Genomic DNA, 21,537 nt, shown 5'->3' on the forward strand with positions numbered 1-21,537 from the left:
ATCCTGGCTAACATGGTGAAACCCCGTCTCTACTAAAAATACAAAAAAATTAGATGGGCGTGGTGGCGGGCACCTGTAGTCCCAGCTACTCGGGAGGCTGAGGCAGGAGAATGGCGTGAACCTGGGAGGCGGAGCTTGCAGTGATCCGAGATGGCGCCACTGCACTCCAGCCTGGGCGAGAGTGAAAGACTCCGTCTCAAAAAAAATATATATATTTTTTGAGACCGAGTCTTGCTCTGTTGCCCAGGCTGGAGTGCAGTGGTGCCATGTTGGCTCACTGCAACCTCCATCTCCCAGGCTCAAGTGATCCTCCTGCCTCAGCCTCTCCGGTAGCTGGGACTACAAGCGCATGCCACCACGGCCAGCTAATTTTCGTACTTTTTGTAGAGATGGGGTTTCGCCATGTTGCCTAGGATGGTTTCGAACATGTGGGCTCAAGGAAGCCACCCACCTTGGCCTCCCAAAGTGCTGGGATTATAGGCACAAGCTCCAGTGCCCGGCCTACCACTTTGTTTTTAATGTTTGTGATACACGGTGTACTTACCATAGCCAGGCGCTATGCTGAGCTTTTCACGTGTGACACCTCACTGAATCCCCCAACCACCCTAGTCAGCATGTATTATTATTCCCATTTTAGAGACGAGGAAACTGGCATTCAAAGAGCTTAGATACTTGCTGGAGATCCACACCTCGAAAGTGTAGAACCAGGTTTTTCTGATGCCAGAAGCTGTTTCTAAATGCTCTGCTGAACTAGCTCTGCAGGAACAGAATTTGGACAAGGAGATACAGGAGCAAGGGGATGGTGCATTTTAGGTTCTTAGAAAGTGAGTGGATGCGTTTTGGGAAGCCAGTACCTGGAGGCTGTGTCTGTGCACGGAATTTACAGCCTCTCCAAACCCCTTCCCAGGAACTGGATCCGCCAGTACCCAGCCTTGGTGAACTGCACAACCATCAACTGGTTCTCAGAGTGGCCCCAAGAGGCCCTGCTCGAGGTGGCTGAGAAGTACCTCATAGGAGTAGACCTGGGGACTCAGGAGAATGTGAGCCCCTCCTCCCCACCTCTCATTGCATCCCTGGCCTCCCTCTCCCCCGCCTCTCATCGCACCCCCGGCCTCTCTCCTCCCCGCCTCTCATCGCACTCCCAGCCTCTCTCCCACTTCTGTTTCCATCTGCCTTTTCATCCTGTGTCACTGGCCTCAGATCCACAGGAAGGTGGCCCAGATCTTTGTCACTATGCACTGGTCAGTAGCTCAGTATTCCCAGAAGATGCTGTTGGAACTGCGGAGACACAACTATGTCACACCCACCAAATACCTGGAACTCGTGTCTGGATATAAGAAGTATGAAGGGGGGCAGGGGATGTGCAGGGCCAGGGAGACTGGTGTCTTCTGAGGGCGATGGGTGAAATGATGCTGATGTGCAAGGGCAGAGACGCAAAGGCCACAGTTCTGCCCAGGAAGTTGGGAAGAGGGAGTTGGGGCTTCCCGTGGGAGGGGCTGTCTCCAGAGCCTTCTGGCTATGTCCCCCTCAGCCGCTCTCCACACCCTCTTGGCCCTTATTTTCTGGCATGAAGTTTCTCTGTCTTTTTCTGACCATAATATAACTGGAACATTGCCATAATATACACAGTCCTTTCCTGTCTGCCTTTAATGTCTTCTAGACTTTCTACCTGTATGAGATAGAAAAAGCAAAATGTTTTCCCTACTCTCTCACTCAACACAGTACAGTCCCTCAGCATCCGTGGGGGATTGGTTCCAGGACCTCCCACGGATACCAAAATCCACAGATGCTCCAGTCCCTGATATAGAATGGAGTATCTGCATGTAACTTATGCACGTTCCTCCCATATACTTTGAATCCTCTCTAGATGAGTTATAATACCTAATACAATGTAAATGCTATGTAAATAGTTGTTATACTGTATGGTTTAGGGAATAATGACAAGAAGAAAAAGTCTGTACATGTTCAGTGCAGATGCAACTTTTTTTGCGATTTTTTTTTTTTTTAGATGGAGTCTCGCTCTGTTGCCCAGGCTGGAGTGCAGTGGCGCAGTCTTGGCTCACTGCAACCTCTGCCTCCCGGGTTCAAGTGACTCTCCTGCCTCAGCCTACCTAGTAGCTGGGATTACAGGCACGCGCCACCATGCCCAGCTATTTTTTTTTTTTTTTTGTATTTTTAGTAGAGACAGGGTTTCACCATGTTGGCCAGGCTGTTCTTGAACTCCTGACCTCAGGTGATCCTCCGGCCTCGGCCTTCCAAAGTGCTGGGATTACAGGCATGAACCACTGTGCCCAGACTTTTTTCAAATATTTTTGATCCTCTGTTGGTTGAATCCACGGATGTGGATATGGAAGGCTGGCTGTACTTCACTTCTGACACCAGATGTGGTGGGGATTTTCCCCACCCAAGCAGTTCTCCAGGGGACACTGGCTGGGTGTCCTATAATATATCTCAATTCTGAAACGATCTACCTGGAGTTAGAGTCAGATCGCACAGGTGGAGGGCTCAGTCCCACAATACACCCCCCGCTTCTGATGCTAACCGAAAGCCCAGTGTTTTACCTGTGTTTCTGCCTGGCCGGTTATAAATCAAGGGTTCCCACCACCCCCTTGTCAGGTTCAGTTAATTTGCTAGAGTAGCTCACAGAACTCAGGAAACACTTCACCTACTATTGCTGATTTATTGCAAAGGATATTTTAAAAGATACAAATAAGGCTGGGCACGGTGACTCACGCCTGTAATCCCAGCACTTTGGGAGGCCAAGGTGGGTGGATCACTTGAGGTCAGGAGTTCAAGAACAGCCTGGCCAACATGGTGAAACCTTGTCTCTACAAAAATACAAAAATTAGCCAGGCATGATGGCGGGTGCCTGTAATCCCAGCTACTGGGGAGGCTGAGGCGGGAGAATCATTTGAACCCGGGAGGTGGAGGTTGCAGTGAGCTGAGATCGCATCATTGCACTCCAGCCTGGGTGACAGATCGAGACTCCGTCTCAAAAAAAAAAAAAATCAGAAATTGTGGGGCAGGTGCAGTGGCTCATGCCTGTAATCCCAGCACGTTGGGAGGCTGAGGTGGGAGGATCACTTGAGGCCAGGAGTTTGAGACCAGCCTGGGCAAAATAACAAGACGCCATCTCTACAAAAAAAGAAAGAGAGAGAGAGCAATAAATTGTTGCAATACTGGGCCCACATTCATTCCCATAGGGAAAAAAAACCAGGCTGGAGTTGAGGGACGGCTGCCTGCCCTGGGCCAGCCCACCTGCCTGTTCCACAGTGGGAAACAGAGGAAGATTCTCACGTAGGGGAGGTGGTGTGATGGAGACTGTTTAACAAGCAGATTCTGGTAGTGGTGTGTAGAACAAACCAGAGGAATGAGAGCCTGAAATCAAGAAGAGCCCTTGGGAAGCTGTTGGCAATGACCCAGGCAGGAAGTGATAGAATCCTGACCAGGATGGTGGGGGTAGTGTTGGTGGCAACAGAAAGGGAGGCGGACTCGAGACACACGGGGAAGGTGGACCTTACAGGACACCGCGCTTTCCGGAAGCCCCGCCTCTCCACACCCTGTCCTATTCTTTCCCCCAGGTTGCTGGGAGAAAAACGGCAGGAGCTGCTGGACCAAGCCAATAAACTGCGGACAGGCTTGTTCAAGATCGACGAAACTAGGGAAAAGGTGCAAGTGATGTCGTTGGAGCTGGAGGATGCCAAGAAGAAGGTGGCCGAGTTCCAGAAGCAGTGTGAGGAGTACCTGGTCATCATTGTGCAGCAGAAGCGGGAGGCAGATGAGCAGCAGAAGGTCCAGGGCCCACACCCACCCCCTGTGCCCCACTCCCACCAGTGCCGGCTACTGCGTCAGAGAACCCATGTTCCCCCCTTCTTAAATTTTCTTTAGTGACTGGGTGCAGTGGCTCACGCCTGTAATCCCAGCACTTTGGGAGGCTGAGGCAGGAGGATCACCTGAGGTCAGGAGTTTGAGACCAACTTGGCCAACATGGTGAAACCCCATCTCTACTAAAAATACAAAGATTAGCTGGGTGTGGTGGCGGGTGCCTGTAATCCCAGCTACTCGGGAGGCTGAGGCAGAAGAATCACTTAAACCCTGGGGGCGGAGGTTGCAGTGAACTGAGATTGCACCACTGCACTCCAGCCTGGGCGAAAGAGCTAGACTCCATCTCAAAAAAAAAAAAAATTATTTAGCTTTCTCTTTCATCTTTTCCACCAACACCGTCACTCCCACCTTTGCCCAAGGCAAAGACAAAAAACCCTTGTCCTTTTTTCATCCCTAGGCCGTAACAGCCAACAGTGAAAAGATTGCAGTTGAGGAAATCAAGTGTCAGGCACTGGCTGACAATGCCCAGAAAGATCTAGAAGAGGCACTGCCTGCCCTGGAAGAGGCCATGCGGGTACCAGGGGCGGGTGCAAGGATGGGAGCCAGGAACGCGAGGCCCCGGGGAAGGGAATGGGCCAGTCTTCTTTGTCCTCAAAGACTCTGGGGAAGTGGGAAGAAGAGGTGGCACCTCAGCTAGGTTCCGTCTCCATAAGGTCCTGTCTTACCCGCTGAGTTGCTCCCTCACTTTATCCCTTTTTCCCCCAGGCCCTGGAGTCTCTGAACAAGAAGGATATAGGAGAGATCAAGTCTTATGGACGGCCCCCAGCCCAAGTGGAGATAGTGATGCAGGCAGTTATGATTCTTCGAGGCAACGAGCCCACATGGGCAGAGGCCAAGAGGCAGCTAGGTAAGCTAGAGACAATGAAATCAATGACTTCCGCTCACCCAGTGTTTATTGATCGTCGGCTGTGCAGCAGACACTCAGAAAGATAGGGATGGATGAGGCACTGTTCTTACCCTCAAGAGCACAGGGCCTAGTAGAAAGGAGAGCACAGAGCCTAGTAGAAAGGAGACCGCATGAATATCAATTAAGGTTCTTTGGTTGTGGGTCGAGTGTGATGGTTCATGCCTGTAAACCCAAGCTTTGGGAGGGCAAGGTGGGCAGATCACTTGAGCCCAGGAGTTTGAGACCAGCCTGGGCAACATGACGAAAACCCATCTCTACAAAAAAAAATGCAAAAATTAGCTGGGCATGATGGTGCATGCCTGTAGTCCCAGCTACTTGGGAGGCTGAGGCAGGAGGATCGTTTAAACCTGGAAGGCTGAGGCTGCAGTGAGCCAAGATTGCGCCATTGCACTCCAGCCTGGGTGACAGAGCCAGACCCTGTCTCCAAAGGAAAAAAAAAAGATTATTTAGTTGTTACTGGTATTTTCTGACTTTTTACAAAGTTACCTATTTCTTTTCACTAAAAAGAGAAAAAGAAAAAACTACATTTCTGATTGCTTTTATAATTATTAAATATGAAATTTTAAAAAAGATTATTTGGTTGTAAGTAACAGAAAACAGCTCATCTTAATACTGACATTCAGCTTACAATGGTTTGACTTAAGATTTTTCGTCTTTACAATGGTACCAATACAATCATTCTGTTTTTCACTTTCAGTACAGTGTTCAATACATTACATGAGATATTCAACACTTTGTTATAAAATAGACTTTGTGTTAGATGATTTTGCCCAACTGTAGGCTTAATGTAAGTGCTCTGAGCACGTCTAAGTTAGGCTGGGATGAATTATGACATTCAGTAGGTTAGATGCATTAAATGCATTTTTGATTTACCATATTTTCAATGTATGATGGGCTTATCGGGAGCATCTGTATATTAAACAAAATTGTCCTAAAGATAGAAGAATGGGCCAGGCGCGGTGGCTCACGCCTGTAATCCCAGGACTTTGGGAGGCTGAGGCAGGTAGATCACAAGGTCAGGAGATCGAGACCATCCTGGCTAACACGGTGAAACCCTGTCTCTACTAAAAAATACAAAAAAATTAGCCGGGTGTGGTGGCAGGCACCTGTAGTCCCAGCTACTCGGGAGGCTGAGGCAGGAGAATGGTGTGAATCTGGGAGGCGGAGCTTGCAGTGAGCCGAGATTGCACCTCTGCACTCCAGCCTGGGCAACAGAGTGACACTCCATCTCAAAAAAAAAAAAAGATAGAAGAATGTATTGCTGCATCCAAGGGCAGGAATGCCGTCAGGCCCCCAGAGGGGAACAAGAATCAGAAAATGGGAACCGGGACTCTGTGTTCCATTCTTGTGGTTTACTCTGCTCTGGGTTCCCGTAGTAGAATACAGCCTGCCAGTCTCGGTTTGGTGATCCCTGCCCTAGAAGAAAGTGCAAAGCAGAGAGAAAAAAAGTGAAGTGTAGGGTGGCTTGGCTGAGTGTTCAAGGTAAGTGATGAGAGAGGAGCTGGGAAGATTGTCGAGGACCTTGGGGACTGAGAGGTGCCCAGAGACAGAGTCAAGTCAGAGGGAGGAACTAGGGGCCAGGTCAGATAATTTGGCCTTAGGAACTGAGCCCAGGAAAAATGTGGCTATGCGTGAGTAGTGGAGGTGAAACTGCTGGACAAGGAGGATGGCATTAAGCCTCTGGCTAAGGCCCCTAATTTTCATCCCACAGGGGAACAGAACTTCATCAAGTCACTGATCAACTTTGATAAAGACAATATCTCAGATAAGGTTCTGAAGAAGATTGGGGCCTACTGCGCCCAGCCTGACTTCCAGCCTGATATCATCGGCCGCGTCTCCCTGGCTGCCAAGTCCCTCTGCATGTGGGTGCGGGCCATGGAGGTAAAGGCGTCAGGGCTGGGGCGGGGCGGTAGGGAGGGCAGGCCTGGGGGAGGGCGGATGCACAGACCCAGGTGGAAGGAGGGGATGCCTGGAGGTGAGGGGGTTGGTGGGTTGATGGGCGACTCCCACAGCCTGACTGTCTCCCCACAGCTGTACGGGCGGCTGTATCGGGTGGTGGAGCCCAAGCGAATCCGAATGAACGCTGCCTTGGCTCAGCTTCGGGAGAAGCAAGCCGCGCTCGCTGAGGCCCAGGAGAAGCTGCGGGAGGTGAGCTGATCGCCTGTCCTTTCCACGGAGGTCCCTCTCCCTGAGTTCTGGATTGCTTCATTAAGCATTTGTTTTCCCCCATCTAATTCTAGCCCCCTTCCCCATGTCCTGTGCTATTCCAGTCCTGTCTCCTTCCCACTCTGTGCCCTATTTAGACTGGGCTGCCTCTGGCTCAGAAAGCTAAGTCAATTGCAGAGGGTTATAAAGGCTCAGAGGCACTGCGACCCAGGAGCCCTTCCAAAGATTGACTTGGGAGCTGGCAATCTCTGTCACACCCTTCGGAGATGGCGCCTGAGATATTAACTGATGAAATCTGTGTGGCAAATTGGTCTTTGCCAGAGGGATGGGTCAAGAGTGTCTGTGTCGCTTCTGTGGACCAAGAACAACATAAGGGTGTCTGTGCATATGTTGTGTGGGGACGGGCTCTCCCAGAGGCCAAGTGGGTTAGTTACCGTGAGGAGTCTGGGCAACCCAGGCGATCTCCTGCAAGATGCATGCATGAGGCTGGGCGCCACGGCTCATGCCTGTAATCCCAGCACTTTGGGAGGCCGAGGTAGGTGGATCACCTGAGGTCACGAGTTCAAGACTAGCCTGGCCAACATGGTGAAACCCTATCTCTACTAAAAATACAAAAATTAGCCAGGCATGGTGGCAGGCGCCTGTAATCCCAGCTACTCAGGAGGCTGAGGCATGAGAATCGCTTGAACCCAGGAGGTGGAGGTTGCAGTGAGCCAAGTTCACACCACTGCAATGCAGCCTGGCGACAGAGTGAGACTGTCTCAGAAAAAAAAAAAAAAAAAAGATGCATGCATAAGTGACTCCTGAACCAGGCAGAATGATGGGCAAGTGCCATTATCAAAAAAATTCAAAATTCTTCCAGTTTATCATTTGATTTTTTAAATGATTGATTTAATAGGTAATACTACTCTGTCCCCAAGGTAATACAGTTACATGGTTTGAAGTGTGAAAGGTACAAAGGAGTATCCAATAAGAAGTCTCCCCTCGCCCACCTTCTGTTCTCTAGTCACCAGCTTTCCTCTCTGAAAGCAGCCGATATTACTGTCACCCAGGCTGGAGTGCAGTGGCACAATCTCAGCTCACTGCAACCTCCGCCTCCTGGGTTCAAGAGATTCTCCTGCCTCAGCCTCCTGAGTAGCTGGGACTACAGGTGCCCGCCACCACGCCCGGCTGATTTTTGTATTTTTAATAGAGACGGGGTTTTGCCATGTTGGCCAGGCTGGTCTCAAACTCCTGACCTCAGGTGATCTGCCAGCCTCAGCCTCTCAAAGTGCTGGGATTACAGGCATGAGCCACTGCCCCCAGCCTGCACCTTACTATCTTATTTACCTGTGAGTTGAAGATTGTTCCTTATCAGTATGTAAAGAGCCTCTGCTTTCTTTTTACCACTGCATGATATTCCAGTGGGTAGCTACAGGGACACCATCATTTATTTAACTGTTCCCCATTTGAGGGAGACACTGTTTCCAATCTTTGGATCTTTGCTTGCCCTGTAACTTTGTTGGTGCTATTTTCATATAGAAATTTAAAATATTTATATAATTGAAGCTGGCCATACAATTTCAAACTGTTTTACCTAAAACCAACTTTGGAAAACATCCAGGTTCGACCTCCACAGATCAGATGAGGAGCCTGAGGCTAGGGAGATCAAGGGCTCACTGGCTCGTCACCGTCAGAGCTGGGCTAGATCCTGGGTTTCCTGACTTCATGCCTCTCTGCCCACAGCTCATCCCCGTTTTTTACTGCTGTAGGCATCTTTACTGTCAAAAGCTAAGCTTCCCATGAGGCCTCTTCTGTGCAGGGAACTCACCCAGGTTGGGTGAACGGGGCTTCTCTCTGCACCTCTGCACCTGTTCTTCCACGGCTCCGTCCCTGCTACCACCGCCACCTCCCAACCTCTCACAAAACTTTGCTCTTTTACTCTGTCTTTTCCCAACAGCGAAGAATCACAGGTGTGGCAATCTGTTTGGAAAGGGTTTTCGCCTAGATGAATCATATCCTGGGCTAAATAATTAGGAGTGGTTCCTCATATGTGAAAAATGGGACCTCTGGGGTGCACTGCCAACAACATCATTCATCAAACAAGCATTTATAGCACACCCAGTGTTAGGTATTTTGGTGGAGGGTCCACACCCACACTTGAGAACCCCTAAGTGATAAGAGAAAGCAGACAGGGAACAAACATTTCTCCTTTTTTACGGACAAAGCCTGTGACGTTTATGAGCCAAATGCACCTTAAAAAAAAAAAAGCAGCAGCAGCATTTATGTGTTTATTTTTAGAGATGGGGTCTTGCTATGTTGCCCAGGCTGGTCTTGGTCTTGAATTCCCATCTCAGTCTTACAAGTTGTTGGGATTACAGGTGTGAGCCACCGTACCCCCAAATGTACCTTCCTTTCCTTCCTTCCCTCCCTCCCTCCCTTCCTTCCTTCCTTTTCTTCTTTCTTTTCTTTCTTTCTTTTTTTCTTTTTTTTTTTTTGAGACAGGATCTCACTCTGTCGCCCAGACTGGAATGCAGTGGCGCAATCACGACTCACTGCAGCCTTGACTTCCTGGGCTCTGGTGATCCTCCCACCCAAGCCTCCTGAGTAGCTGGGCCTACAGGCACACTCCACTATTCCTGGCTAATTTTTTATATTTTTTGTAGAGACGGGGTTTCACCATGTTGCCCAGTCTGGTCTTGAACTCGTGGGCTCAAGTGGTCCTCCTGCCTTGGCCTCCCAAGTTGCTAGGATTACAAGGGTGAGCCACCCCACCTGGCCCAAATATACCCTTTTTGTTTTGTTTTGTTTCGTTTTGTTTTTGAGAGAGAGTCTCGCTCTATCACCCAGGCTGGAGCACGGTGGTGCGATCCCAGCTCGCTGTAACTTCTGCCTCCCAGATTCAAGTGATTCTCCTGCCTCAGCCTCCCGAGTAGCTGGGATTACAGGCGTCTGCCACCACGCCCGGCTAATTTTTGTATTTTTAGTAGAGATGGGGTTTCACCACGTTGGCCAGGCTGTTCTTGAACTTCTTACCTCAAGTGATCTGCCCGTCTCGGCCTCCCAAAGTGCTGGGATTACAGGTGTGAGCCACCGCGCCTGCCCCCAAATGTACCTTTTAATACAACTTCACAACTAGGCACTGTGCTGATACCTGGGCCCTGCTAGGCCAATTAAGTAAGAATCCCTGGCACAGCCTAAGAATCAGCATTTTAAAAGCTTTCCTGTCAGAACCTACCAGAGATGGGAAAGCTTATGCATGGTACTGAGGCTCAGGTCAGTACCATGGAAAAGAGGCTCAGAGCCCAACTACATTGCAGATCAGAACAAATTTTGAGTAAATAGCTTTAGCCATTACTCACTTGTCAGCTAGTTCTGATATACAACAAGGGTTACAAACCAGTGGCGTAGATAGGGCCCCAGAAGGCTCTGAAATGGGTCAGAACAGAATCTTAATATACTTTAAGGCGACTGTATTCCCAAGTCTGAACATTCCCATTTTTTCCCATTTTGCATTCCAAATTATGTCTTAATCTACTTTAGGGCTACTGTATCCCTAAGGTTGAACATTCAGATTTTTTTCCTATTTTGTATTCCAAATTATGTCTAGTCACATTGTTCAACATAACATATCAGAGGCCATTTAGTTCAATTAAATGACAGCATTAAAACGCTCCAATAATAACAATATACAGAAATTCCACAAATTTGAATATAACCCCTAGGGAGAAATTACATTTCAAAGATTAAATAAATCCCTTTGCAAACTAAAGTCCAAAGAAATGGAAATTCAACATCAACTAATCTTGCCTTTGTGAGTTAAAAATCTAGACTTCAACCTTCTGAAGTTAAAGTCCCCAAGTCATCCTCCCCAACTTCCTGTTCTGCTCCGTCTCAGCTGAGGGGTTATCTCAGTTCATTTGGGCTCCTGTAACAAAATACTGGGTAATTTATAAATAATAGAAATTGATATCTTACAGTTCCGAAGGCTGGAAAGTCTAAAATCAAGGTGCAAGTACATTCAATGTCTGGTAGGGTCAGTTCCTCGTGGATGATGCTTATGTGTGTCTTCACATAACAGAAGGGACAAACAAGCTCTCTTGGGCTTCTTTTACTAGGGCACTAATCCCATTCCTGAGGGCCCTACCCCCGTGACCTAATCACCTCCCAGGTGCCCCACCTCCCAACACCACTCCACTGGAGATTAAGTTTGAAAATGAATTTGAGTGAGACATGACATTTGGACCATAGCAGGGTGGGGGTTCTCTGGGTAGATCAGTTTTCTTAACCTGAGCTGTCTCTCCCTGGAAAAGGATGTTGTTCCTCAGGACCTCAGAGGCTGTATTAAGTTCAGAATGAAGTCTCTCATGAGCATTATTTGAGATTAAAATAGAACTCAAGGGTCTTAATAAGGCATACACAACTTGCAGATAAAATTACATTGCCAAAAAACTGGTTATTACCATTGCCAAAGACCGTAGAAGAAACCCAATAGCATTTGAGGTAATGAGGATACACAGAGAAAATCTTGGTTTTAGCTTTACCAAAATGTCAGTTATCTGGAACCATGACTTGTGCACTTAAATTTAACTAGGAGAAATCTTTAGCAATAGATTAATATAAGAGATACAATCTAACCAATAAGCATTTACCGGATCGAGGGTTATAAATCCACACATATGTAGACATTCTTTTCTTAGGGGGTTGATCGTGGTAAAATACATATAAAATATATCATTATAACCATTTTAAAGTGCACCATTCAGGCCGGGCTTGGTGGCTCATGCCTGTGATCCTAGCTCTTTGGGAGGCAGGGGCCGGGGGATTGCTTGAGCCTAGAAGTTCGAGATCAGCCTGGGCAACATAGAGAGACTTTGTCTCCACAAAATATAAAAAAATCAGCCAGACACAGTGGTGCACACCTGTAGTTCCAGCTACTTGGAAGGCTGAGGTGGGAGGATCACTTGAGCCCAGAAGGTTGAGGGTGCAGTGAGCTATGATTATGCCACTGTCCTCCAGCCTGGGCAACAGAGCAAAATCCTGCCTCAAAAAATAAAGATAAAAATAAAGCCAGGTGCAGTGGCTCACGCCTGGAATCCCAGCACTTTGGGAGGCCAAGGTGGGCGGATCACCCGAGGTCAGGAGTTTGAGACCAGCCTGGCCAACATGGTGAAACCCTGTCTCTACTAAAAATACCAAAAAAAAAAAAAAAAAAAAAAAAAAAAGCTGGGCATGGTGGTAGGCACCTGCAATCCTAGCTACTAGGGAGGCTGAGGCAGGAGAATCGCTTGAACCCGGGAGGCGGGGTTTGCAGTGAGCTGAGAAGCTGAGACCTCGTGATTGCACTCCAGCCTGAGTGACAAGAGTGAGACTCTGTGTCAAAAAAAAAAAAAGCCTAAAATGGATACACCAGACAACAGCAGTATAGACTACTTGTATATGTATAGAATACCTCTGGAAGGAGAGTCAAGGAACAGGTAACACTGGCTGCCTCTAAAGAAGGAACCTGGCTGAGTGGGGAACAGGGTTAGGAGGAAGATCTTTCATATCCTCATGCCCTTGGGCCTTTTGAATTTTTGATAGCTATTAAAAAATTCACAAAGTAAACAAAATTTAAAGGAACAAGAAACAGCAGTGTGAAGATGTGCTTATGCCTGTATACGAATTTCTTTTTTTTTCTTTTGTAGGTTTTTTTTTTTTTTTTTTTTGGTAGGGGGGCGTAGAGACAGGGTCTTGCTGTGCTGCTAGGGGTCTCAAACTCCTGGCCTCAAGCAATCCTCCCGCCTCTGCCTCCCGAAGTGCTGGGATTACAGGCGTGAGCCACCATGCCTGGCCTTGTACAAGGATATTTATTACAGCATGGTTAATAGCAGAATGTTGGAAAAACACAAATGTGTATCCGTAGGAGACTTGTTACATAAATCATAGTTCAATCTCACATAAGAGTATTTTGCAGCTACTAAAAAGAATGAGGCAGCTCACAAGAACTGATTTGGAAACAAGTAAAAAATATAGTGAAGTACAAACAGTATTATAGCTTATAACCACTGATTAAAAATTCATTTATTCTGGCCAGGCCCAGTGGCTCATGCCTGTAATTCCAGCACTTTGGGAGGTTGACGCGGGTGGATGACTGGAGGTCAGGAGTTCGAGACCAGCCTGGCCAACATGTTGAAACACTGTCTCTACTAAAAATACAAAAATTAGCCAGGCATGGTGGTGCACACCTGTAATCCCAGCTACTCGGAAGGCTGAGGCAGGAGAATCGCTTGAACCCAGGAGGTGGAGGTTGCAGTGAGGAGCCAAGATGGCGCCACTGCACTCCAGCCTGGGCGACAGTGTGAGACTCTGTCTCAAAAAAAAAAAAAAAAATTATTTATTCAAAAAAATATGTGAGTGCTGGGCATTATTTTAGGTCTAAGGATTCAGTGGTGAACAAGTCTCTGACTTCACTGTGCTTATATTTTCTTTATATATAAATGATTCTGTGCATGGACTATTCTAGAAAGCTACACGGGAAACTAGGGCAGGGCCTGGGACCAGGCTCAGGAATGGCAGGAAGACTTCCCCTTAACTGGGTGCACTTTCGTTCCTTTTGGATTTTGATTTATGTAAATATATTCACTATTCTCAAAAAAAAAAACAGTAAAAATTATTTTCTAAGATATGACAAAGATTTTATTAGGTGTAATAATAGTGTTGTGGTTATGCAGAAAAATATTATTATTATTACTTTTAAAGATATGTTATAAAGTATTTAGGCTTGAGGATTTCATGAGTTTTTAATTTACTTAAAGATACTTTGGCAAAAAACAAGTAGATGAAATATATATAGCAAAATGTTAACTGTGAAATCTAGCTGATGGGTGTTTCTAGGTTTAAGTTTTCATAATAATTTTTAAAAATTTAAAGCTCCAACGAGATTAGCATACTTTAAAAATAGAGGCATAGGCATAATTTTTCAGAGATACAGAAGTAACAACCAGCATAAATAAAAAGAAAAGTGGTTAAAAAGTAGTTTGCCATGGTTGGGCATGGTGGCTCACGCCTGTAATCCCAGCGCTTTGGGAGGCTGAGGCTGGAGGATCACCTGAGGTCAGGAGTTTGAGATCAGCCTCTACTAAAAACACAAAAATTGGCCGGGTGTGGTGGTGCATGCCTGTAATTCCAGCTACTCGGGAGGCTGAGGCAGGAGAATCGCTTGAACCCAGGAGGCAGAGGTTGCGGTGAGGTGAGATCGTGCCATTGCACTCCAGCCTGGGAGACAAGAGCGAGACTCCGTCTCAAAACAAACAAACAAACAAAGTAGTTTGCCTCAGAGGAAGAAGTCTGGCTGTGGGAAAGGTGGTCTAGATGCTACTTTTCCTGTAACCTCTTTTATATCATTTGGGTTTTAACCTCGTGCATGTATGTCTTTCTTTTTTTTTGAGACAAAAAAAAAAAAAAGATTGGCCAGGCTGGTCTGGAACTCCTGACCTGGTGATCTGCCTGCCTTGGCTTCCCAAAGTGCTGGGATTACAGGTGTGAGCCACCGCACCTGGCCCTCCATGTTGTTTTAAAGAATATCTTTTGGAGAGTGATCTCTCCCATTTCCAAGTGCTTGGGCCAGGTAGTGCTTGCTTGCTGTGTGCCTTGCACCGTGCCATAGCCCACATCACCCTTACCTGCAGCCACCTCGGCGAGGCTCCGAAAGGGTGAAACTTACCAGAATTACTCAGTTAAGGCAGAGCTACTTCTACTTTCTAGTAGTGGAACTATTTCCACGATGCCGGCTGCCTTTCCCAGTGAGGTGGCAGCGGGAAAGGGAATATGTATCGTGTAAATGCTATGTGTAATCCCCCACCCCATATTCCTCATGATGAAAAGGATGGTGATACAGTCTGTATCCAGGCACAACTGCTGTTGGGTGGTCAGATATACATACAGGATCACACACACATATACAGGATCACACACACATATACAGGATCACACATATATACAGGATCACACACACATATACAGGATCACACACACATACGGGATCACACACATATACGGGATCACACACACGTATATTGGGATCACACACATATACGGGATCACACACACGTATACGGGATCACACACACGTATACGGGATCACACACACATATACAGGATCACACACACATACGGGATCACACACATATACGGGATCACACACACATACAGGATCACACACACATATGCAGGATCACACACACATATACAGGATCACACACACATATACAGGATCACACACACATACACAGGATCACACACACATATGCAGGATCACACACACATATACAGGATCACACACACATACGGGATCACACACACATATACGGGATCACACACACATACAGGATCACACACACATATGCAGGATCACACACACATATACAGGATCACACACACATATACAGGATCACACACACATACACAGGATCACACACACATATACAGGATCACACATATATACAGGATCACACACACATATACAGGATCACACATATATACAGGATCACACACACATATACAGGATCACACACACATACACAGGATCACACACACATATGCAGGATCACACACACATATACAGGATCACACACACATACGGGATCACACACACATATACGGGATCACACACACATACAGGATCACACACACATATGCAGGATCACACACACATATACAGGATCACACACACATATACAGGATCACACACACATATACAGGATCACACATATATACAGGATCACACACACATATACAGGATCACACACACATATACAGGATCACACATATATACAGGATCACACACACATATACAGGATCACACACATATACGGGATCACACACACATATACAGGATCACACATATATACAGGATCACACACACATATACAGGATCACACACACATATACAGGATCACACATATATACAGGATCACACACACATATACAGGATCACACACACATACACAGGATCTTGGGACAAGGCTCTATCAGTTCTCTCCTTCAGATTTCAGTGAATATATATATATTCATTCCAACCTCCACAGAGTCCACAGGTGGCAATGACTTGAGAGGGGTTTCTGTAGTATACACAGCTCTGCCCAGGCCTCCATCTCTAGTGTGGGACCTTGCTCTTGGTCCTTTGTCTTTTTATTTTTATTCTTATTTTCTACTTTTTGAATAGAGGCGGGGTCTCACCATGTCGCCAGGCTGGTCTCAAGCTCCTGGCCTCAAGTGATCCTTCTGCCTTGGCTTGCCAAAGTATTGGGATTACAGGCATGAGCCACCATGCCCAGCCAGCTCTTTGTCTCGAATGGACTCTCCCTCTAACAGCTCTTGGGTTCATTTCTTTCTTTTTCTTCCTCTTTCAAGGTTCCACCTTAGGTATGGCCTCTGGCATGGAGTGGCAGTCATTTATGTGCTGTCTGGCCTTCACTTGCCAATCCATCTTGTGTGGCTTATTATGCTTCAAGAGGTCTCCATCCCCTACCCAGCTACCCTGAAACTACCAAGTAGTTCCTGGGCTCTAGGAAAGGGTGGTGGAAGGAAGGGGAAGAAAATTCACCTCATCTCACGTATTTTTTCTCATTTACTCTTCACGATAACCCTATAGGGTAGGTATTCTTTTACAACATGAGGATACTAGGCTCAAAGAGATTAATTTAACAAAGCTACAAAATGGCAGCTACAAAATGGCAGAGTCATGATGTGAACAAGAACAATCTGGCTGCGAGCCCTGTGTTTGATGCGCTATACTCGAATCTCTCCCAGGTAGCTGAGAAACTGGAGATGCTAAAGAAACAGTATGACGAGAAGCTGGCACAGAAGGAGGAGCTTCGCAAGAAGTCTGAAGAGATGGAGCTGAAGCTGGAGCGAGCTGGGATGCTCGTGTCGGGGTTGGCTGGCGAGAAGGCCAGATGGGAGGAGACAGTCCAGGTGAGATCAACTGTACTACCTGGTGTCCTTTCACTCTGCTCGCCACTTCCGAGAGACCCATCCCTTTTAGCTTGAGGAGCAGTCAGGGAAAACAGGGACACCTGGGTATAGGGAACTCTAAGAACTGAGGCGTGGGAGCTCTTCCCCTCCCCCTGCACACCTTTGGTGAGAGCAATGGAAGGAAAGCCTTTTTGCATCATTAGGGATCTGCTTCAGTGTTTGGGCAGGGCTGGGAAGCACACACAAGGACTCTTGATGTAGCCCAACAACCAGACAGAAAACAGACACGGCACATCTTGCTTCTGCCCCTCAGTGAGCTCCTGGCTTCACAGAAAGGTTAGGCCTTATCACCAGAATGTAAACATTGCCATTAGAGATAGAGAACTCGAAAGTAATTAGAACCAGGCTAGAGTTGTCAGGACTCACAGGTTTAGGGGAGGGAAAGAACCTCTTTGAACCTGACAGTGTCCAGAAGAGGGTGCCTTCAAAAGCATTCCAAGTGTCTCCCAGAGTGCTGGGGCCCAGGCAGGCTTACCCTCCCTCCTGTCCGCCAGGGCCTGGAGGAGGACCTGGGCTACCTGGTGGGGGACTGTCTCCTGGCAGCTGCCTTCCTGTCCTACATGGGACCCTTCCTGACCAACTACCGGGATGAGATTGTCAACCAAATCTGGATCAGGAAGGTGAGATGGGACTCAGGCATGACAAGGAGGCTCCGAGACCAGGGCTGGGGGCAGGACCTTTGGGAATATTGAGAGATACCGTGAAGGCGCAGGGGCTGCTGGGCTCAGCTCTTCAAGTTAAAGCGTGGGGCTTTTCTCTCCCCAGATCTGGGAGCTTCAGGTTCCTTGCTCCCCTTCTTTCGCCATTGATAACTTCCTGTGCAATCCTACCAAAGTCCGGGACTGGAACATCCAAGGGTTGCCCTCAGACGCCTTCTCCACTGAGAATGGCATCATCGTCACCCGAGGCAACAGGTAAGGGTGCTGCTGGGCGTGGGGGCGGTACGGGAGCATGGGAGAGAGGGCCTCACCTCTGACCTGTACTCCCCTTCCAGGTGGGCACTGATGATCGACCCTCAGGCCCAGGCCCTGAAATGGATTAAGAACATGGAAGGAGGCCAGGTGTGAGGCTGGGGGGTCGGATTAGTCCCCCTCTTCCTGAGGCCCCACCTCTCCCGCAGTGTTCCTTCACCTTCCCCCTTGCTCTCTAGGGCCTGAAGATCATCGACCTGCAGATGAGCGATTATCTGCGAATCCTAGAAAACGCCATTCAGTTTGGATACCCGGTGCTACTCCAGAACGTGCAGGAATATCTGGACCCCACACTGAACCCCATGCTCAACAAATCTGTAGCCCGAATCGGTCAGGACAAGTCCCCAAGACCAGCCAAGTGGGATGCTAGGGAGGGAAGGGCTGGCTCTCTGACTGTGTCCTCTTCTTACCTGTCCCTCCATTCAGACAGCCCTGGCCTGGGGCCTTAGGACAGGCTAAGTCACTGCCCCTGGATGCCGGTGGGGGATGGGTTAGCTGGTACCCATCACATGGAGTCCTTGCCCCTGACCCTTCCGTGGATGCAGGTGGTCGGCTGTTGATGCGCATTGGCGATAAGGAGGTGGAATATAATACCAATTTCCGTTTCTACATCACCACCAAGCTCTCCAACCCCCACTACAGCCCAGAGACCTCAGCCAAGACCACCATCGTCAACTTTGCTGTTAAAGAACAGGTGGGTACAGGCTGAGGTCCAGACTGAGCTAGGGTGAAGCAGGAAGAGTTTGGAAGGATTGAGAAAAGGGATAAGCTTGTGTTGGGCAGCTGAGGATGAGGGGTCTTTCGAGGTGGAAAGAGATGAGGAAGGTGAAGGTCGAAGGGGTGATAGCCCCTCACTGTGAGTCCTGATGCCCCCAGGGCCTGGAGGCCCAGCTGCTGGGCATTGTGGTGCGGAAGGAGCGGCCTGAGCTGGAGGAGCAGAAGGACTCACTGGTCATCAACATCGCGGCTGGTAAAAGGAAGCTCAAGGAGCTGGAGGATGAGATCCTGCGGTGAGGCCCTGCCTTCCCCTCCCACTGCCCCACGGGTCTACTCCCAGCCAGCCTCCACCCAGTCTACCCCAGGCACAACAGCATCCCAGGGAGCCTGGTCCCGCTAACCCCTTGCTCCATGTGCCTCTGGGCCTCCCCCTAGGCTGCTGAATGAGGCCACCGGCTCCCTGCTGGATGATGTGCAGCTAGTGAACACGCTGCAGACCTCCAAGATCACAGCCACAGAGGTGGCTGAGCAGCTGGAGACCAGTGAGACCACAGAGATCAACATTGACTTGGCGCGGGAGGTAAGCTCCCAGTCCTCCAGTCCTGCCTCCCGCCAGCCATCCAAGATGCAACTCCATCATGACGGCTCGAGACCCCTCCTTCCCTGAGCCCCTGCTCCCTGCCACATCCCTCAGTGGCCCTGACTCCACCCATCCCCGCCGGCAGGCTTACCGCCCGTGCGCCCAGCGGGCATCAATCCTGTTCTTCGTGCTCAATGATATGGGCTGCATCGACCCCATGTACCAGTTCTCACTGGATGGCTACATCGGCCTCTTTATTCTCAGCATTGACAAAAGCCACCGCAGCAATAAGCTGGAGGACCGCATTGACTACCTGAATGACTACCACACCTACGCTGTCTACAGGTCTGAGGGTGCCCCCAACATGCCCCAGCCCGGAGGCCGAGTGGCCGTGGTTCTTCTGGCCACTGCACCTTTGTGCTTTCCCGCACCGCAGCTCTCAGCCTGCCGCTGTCCTTGGCATATGTCCTCCTGGTAGCTCCTCACTCTCATGGCTTAACCATCACCTGTGGGCTGATGATTCCCCGTCTTGTGTCTGTAGCCCTCCCTTGAGCACTGGACTTGTCTACACAACTGTTGGCGACACCAGCACTGCCCAGATGTTAACAGGCAGGAAGCGCACTGGCAATCTTGAGAAAATACCGGTTGGGATTCGGCAGGTCTGGGGTGGGGCCTGGGTTCTGCAACTCCAACAAGCTCCCAGGGGGTGCCACTGCTCCTGGTCTGTGGATCACATTTGAGCAGCAAGGGACTGGACTTCTCTACCCTGACATCCCACAGACCCTTCAAGCTCAACTCACTTCAGATCAAACCCATTCTCTTCCCTCTTCCTTCAGGGTCCTCATCCTTGGATGGCACCAACACCCACGACCCAGTCACCCAAGCCAGAAATTGGGAGTTATCCTTTATTTTTTATCATTTTTATTTGTACAGAAAGGGTCTCCCTATGTTGCCCTGGCTCGTCTCAAACTCCTGAGCTCAAGGGATCTTCCTGCCATGGTCTCCCACAGTGTTGGGATTACAGGCATGAGCCACCACGCCTGGCAAAAACTGGGAGTTATCCTTGACTCTTCCCTTTCAAAGCAGTCACCAGGTTTTGTTCATGAATATTTCTGCAACTGTTCCCTCCCCATCTTCCCACTGCTTGGCTGTACTTTAGTTCTGGCCCTGGTGATCCTTTTTTCTGAGTTGCACAATGGTCTCCTAGAGGTCTTTCTGCCTCTACCCACTGTCCCTCTCAACCCCCCCCTCCTGTATTGCCCACCTGAGCAAATCTGCCCATGCCGCTTCCCGGGTCTGACTGCCAGTGGTTGGTTGCTTGGCCCCTGTGGCCCACGAAAGCCCTCAGGACCTGGCCTTCTCCTGCCTCAGCCTCACCTTTCCCACCTTGCACTGGGGGCCTGAGCGTCCCTGACTGCCCTGCATGCTATGCCCTTCTCATGCTTTTGCTCATGCTGTGATCTCTCTGCCTCTCCCATGTCACCTGAAAACTCTACTGCAGCTTGGGGCAGCTCCTCGGAAACTTTCCGAGTCCAGCAGGCAGGGACATCATAACCGATGGCCTCTCTGTCCTCTCCGAGACTGTGGCTTATTCATCTTTGTGTCTTCAGGACCTAGCAGAGTGCCTGGCAAGACAGTAGGGGAATAATGAATGTTTTGTTTTTTAATGGAACTGAATGACTAATTATGAGTGAATGGCTGGGCACGTTGGCTCACACCTGTAATCCCAGCACTTTGGGAAGCTGAGACGGGTGGATCACCTGAAGTCAGGAGTTCAAGACCAGACTGCCAACATGGTGAAACCCCATCTCTACTAAAAATATAAAAATTAGCCGGGCGTGGTGATGGGTTCCTGTAATCCCAGCTGCTTGGGAGCCTGAGGCAGGAGAATCGCTTGAACCTGGGAGGTGGAGGTTGCAGTGCGTCGAGATCGTACCATGGTACTCCAGCCTAGGCGACAAGAGCGAAACTCTGTCTCAAAAAGTAATAATAATAATAAGTGGACTCTGGGAAATTCTTGTGTCTAGGCCCCTGAGTCCTTGGCTGTTTCCAGGAGGTTAGGATTAGAGGCTGGTGAGGTCCTCTGTGTGAAGCTGTGTGATAGTAGTATCATAGCATTCGCATGGAGCATCAGCCCCCATTCCATCCTGCCCCTCCCTCTTCCCTGTCCCTTTCTCCCAGGTACACCTGCCGTACCCTTTTTGAACGCCACAAACTACTATTCAGTTTTCATATGTGTGCCAAAATCTTGGAGACTTCTGGCAAGCTCAACATGGATGAATACAACTTCTTTCTACGTGGGGGTGTGGTGAGTT

The 21,537-nt window shown here is 48.7% G+C and overlaps 1 protein-coding gene across 2 annotated transcripts in view; it reads left to right on the top strand.

The window, feature by feature from the left end:
• DNAH2 (dynein axonemal heavy chain 2) overlaps positions 1 to 21,537 on the top strand; it is a 117,894-nt gene that overhangs the window by 84,004 nt on the left and 12,353 nt on the right. Inside the window, exons 59-76 of one of the 2 annotated variants that reach the window (XM_055367403.2) lie at positions 908 to 1,040; positions 1,201 to 1,340; positions 3,582 to 3,792; positions 4,283 to 4,399; positions 4,591 to 4,732; positions 6,504 to 6,673; positions 6,824 to 6,940; positions 16,730 to 16,894; positions 17,449 to 17,574; positions 17,720 to 17,868; positions 17,949 to 18,015; positions 18,105 to 18,255; positions 18,471 to 18,619; positions 18,802 to 18,935; positions 19,078 to 19,222; positions 19,368 to 19,567; positions 20,724 to 20,858; positions 21,404 to 21,530. In XM_055367403.2, the coding sequence (XP_055223378.2) occupies positions 908 to 1,040; positions 1,201 to 1,340; positions 3,582 to 3,792; positions 4,283 to 4,399; positions 4,591 to 4,732; positions 6,504 to 6,673; positions 6,824 to 6,940; positions 16,730 to 16,894; positions 17,449 to 17,574; positions 17,720 to 17,868; positions 17,949 to 18,015; positions 18,105 to 18,255; positions 18,471 to 18,619; positions 18,802 to 18,935; positions 19,078 to 19,222; positions 19,368 to 19,567; positions 20,724 to 20,858; positions 21,404 to 21,530 (2,578 nt within the window). The remainder of the gene's footprint in view (positions 1 to 907; positions 1,041 to 1,200; positions 1,341 to 3,581; positions 3,793 to 4,282; positions 4,400 to 4,590; positions 4,733 to 6,503; positions 6,674 to 6,823; positions 6,941 to 16,729; positions 16,895 to 17,448; positions 17,575 to 17,719; positions 17,869 to 17,948; positions 18,016 to 18,104; positions 18,256 to 18,470; positions 18,620 to 18,801; positions 18,936 to 19,077; positions 19,223 to 19,367; positions 19,568 to 20,723; positions 20,859 to 21,403; positions 21,531 to 21,537) is intronic. The other variant, XM_063700590.1, reaches the window with a different exon arrangement.

Source organism: Gorilla gorilla, chromosome 19, assembly GCF_029281585.2.
Source record: "Gorilla gorilla gorilla isolate KB3781 chromosome 19, NHGRI_mGorGor1-v2.1_pri, whole genome shotgun sequence".
Classification (NCBI taxonomy): Eukaryota; Metazoa; Chordata; class Mammalia; order Primates; family Hominidae; genus Gorilla; species Gorilla gorilla.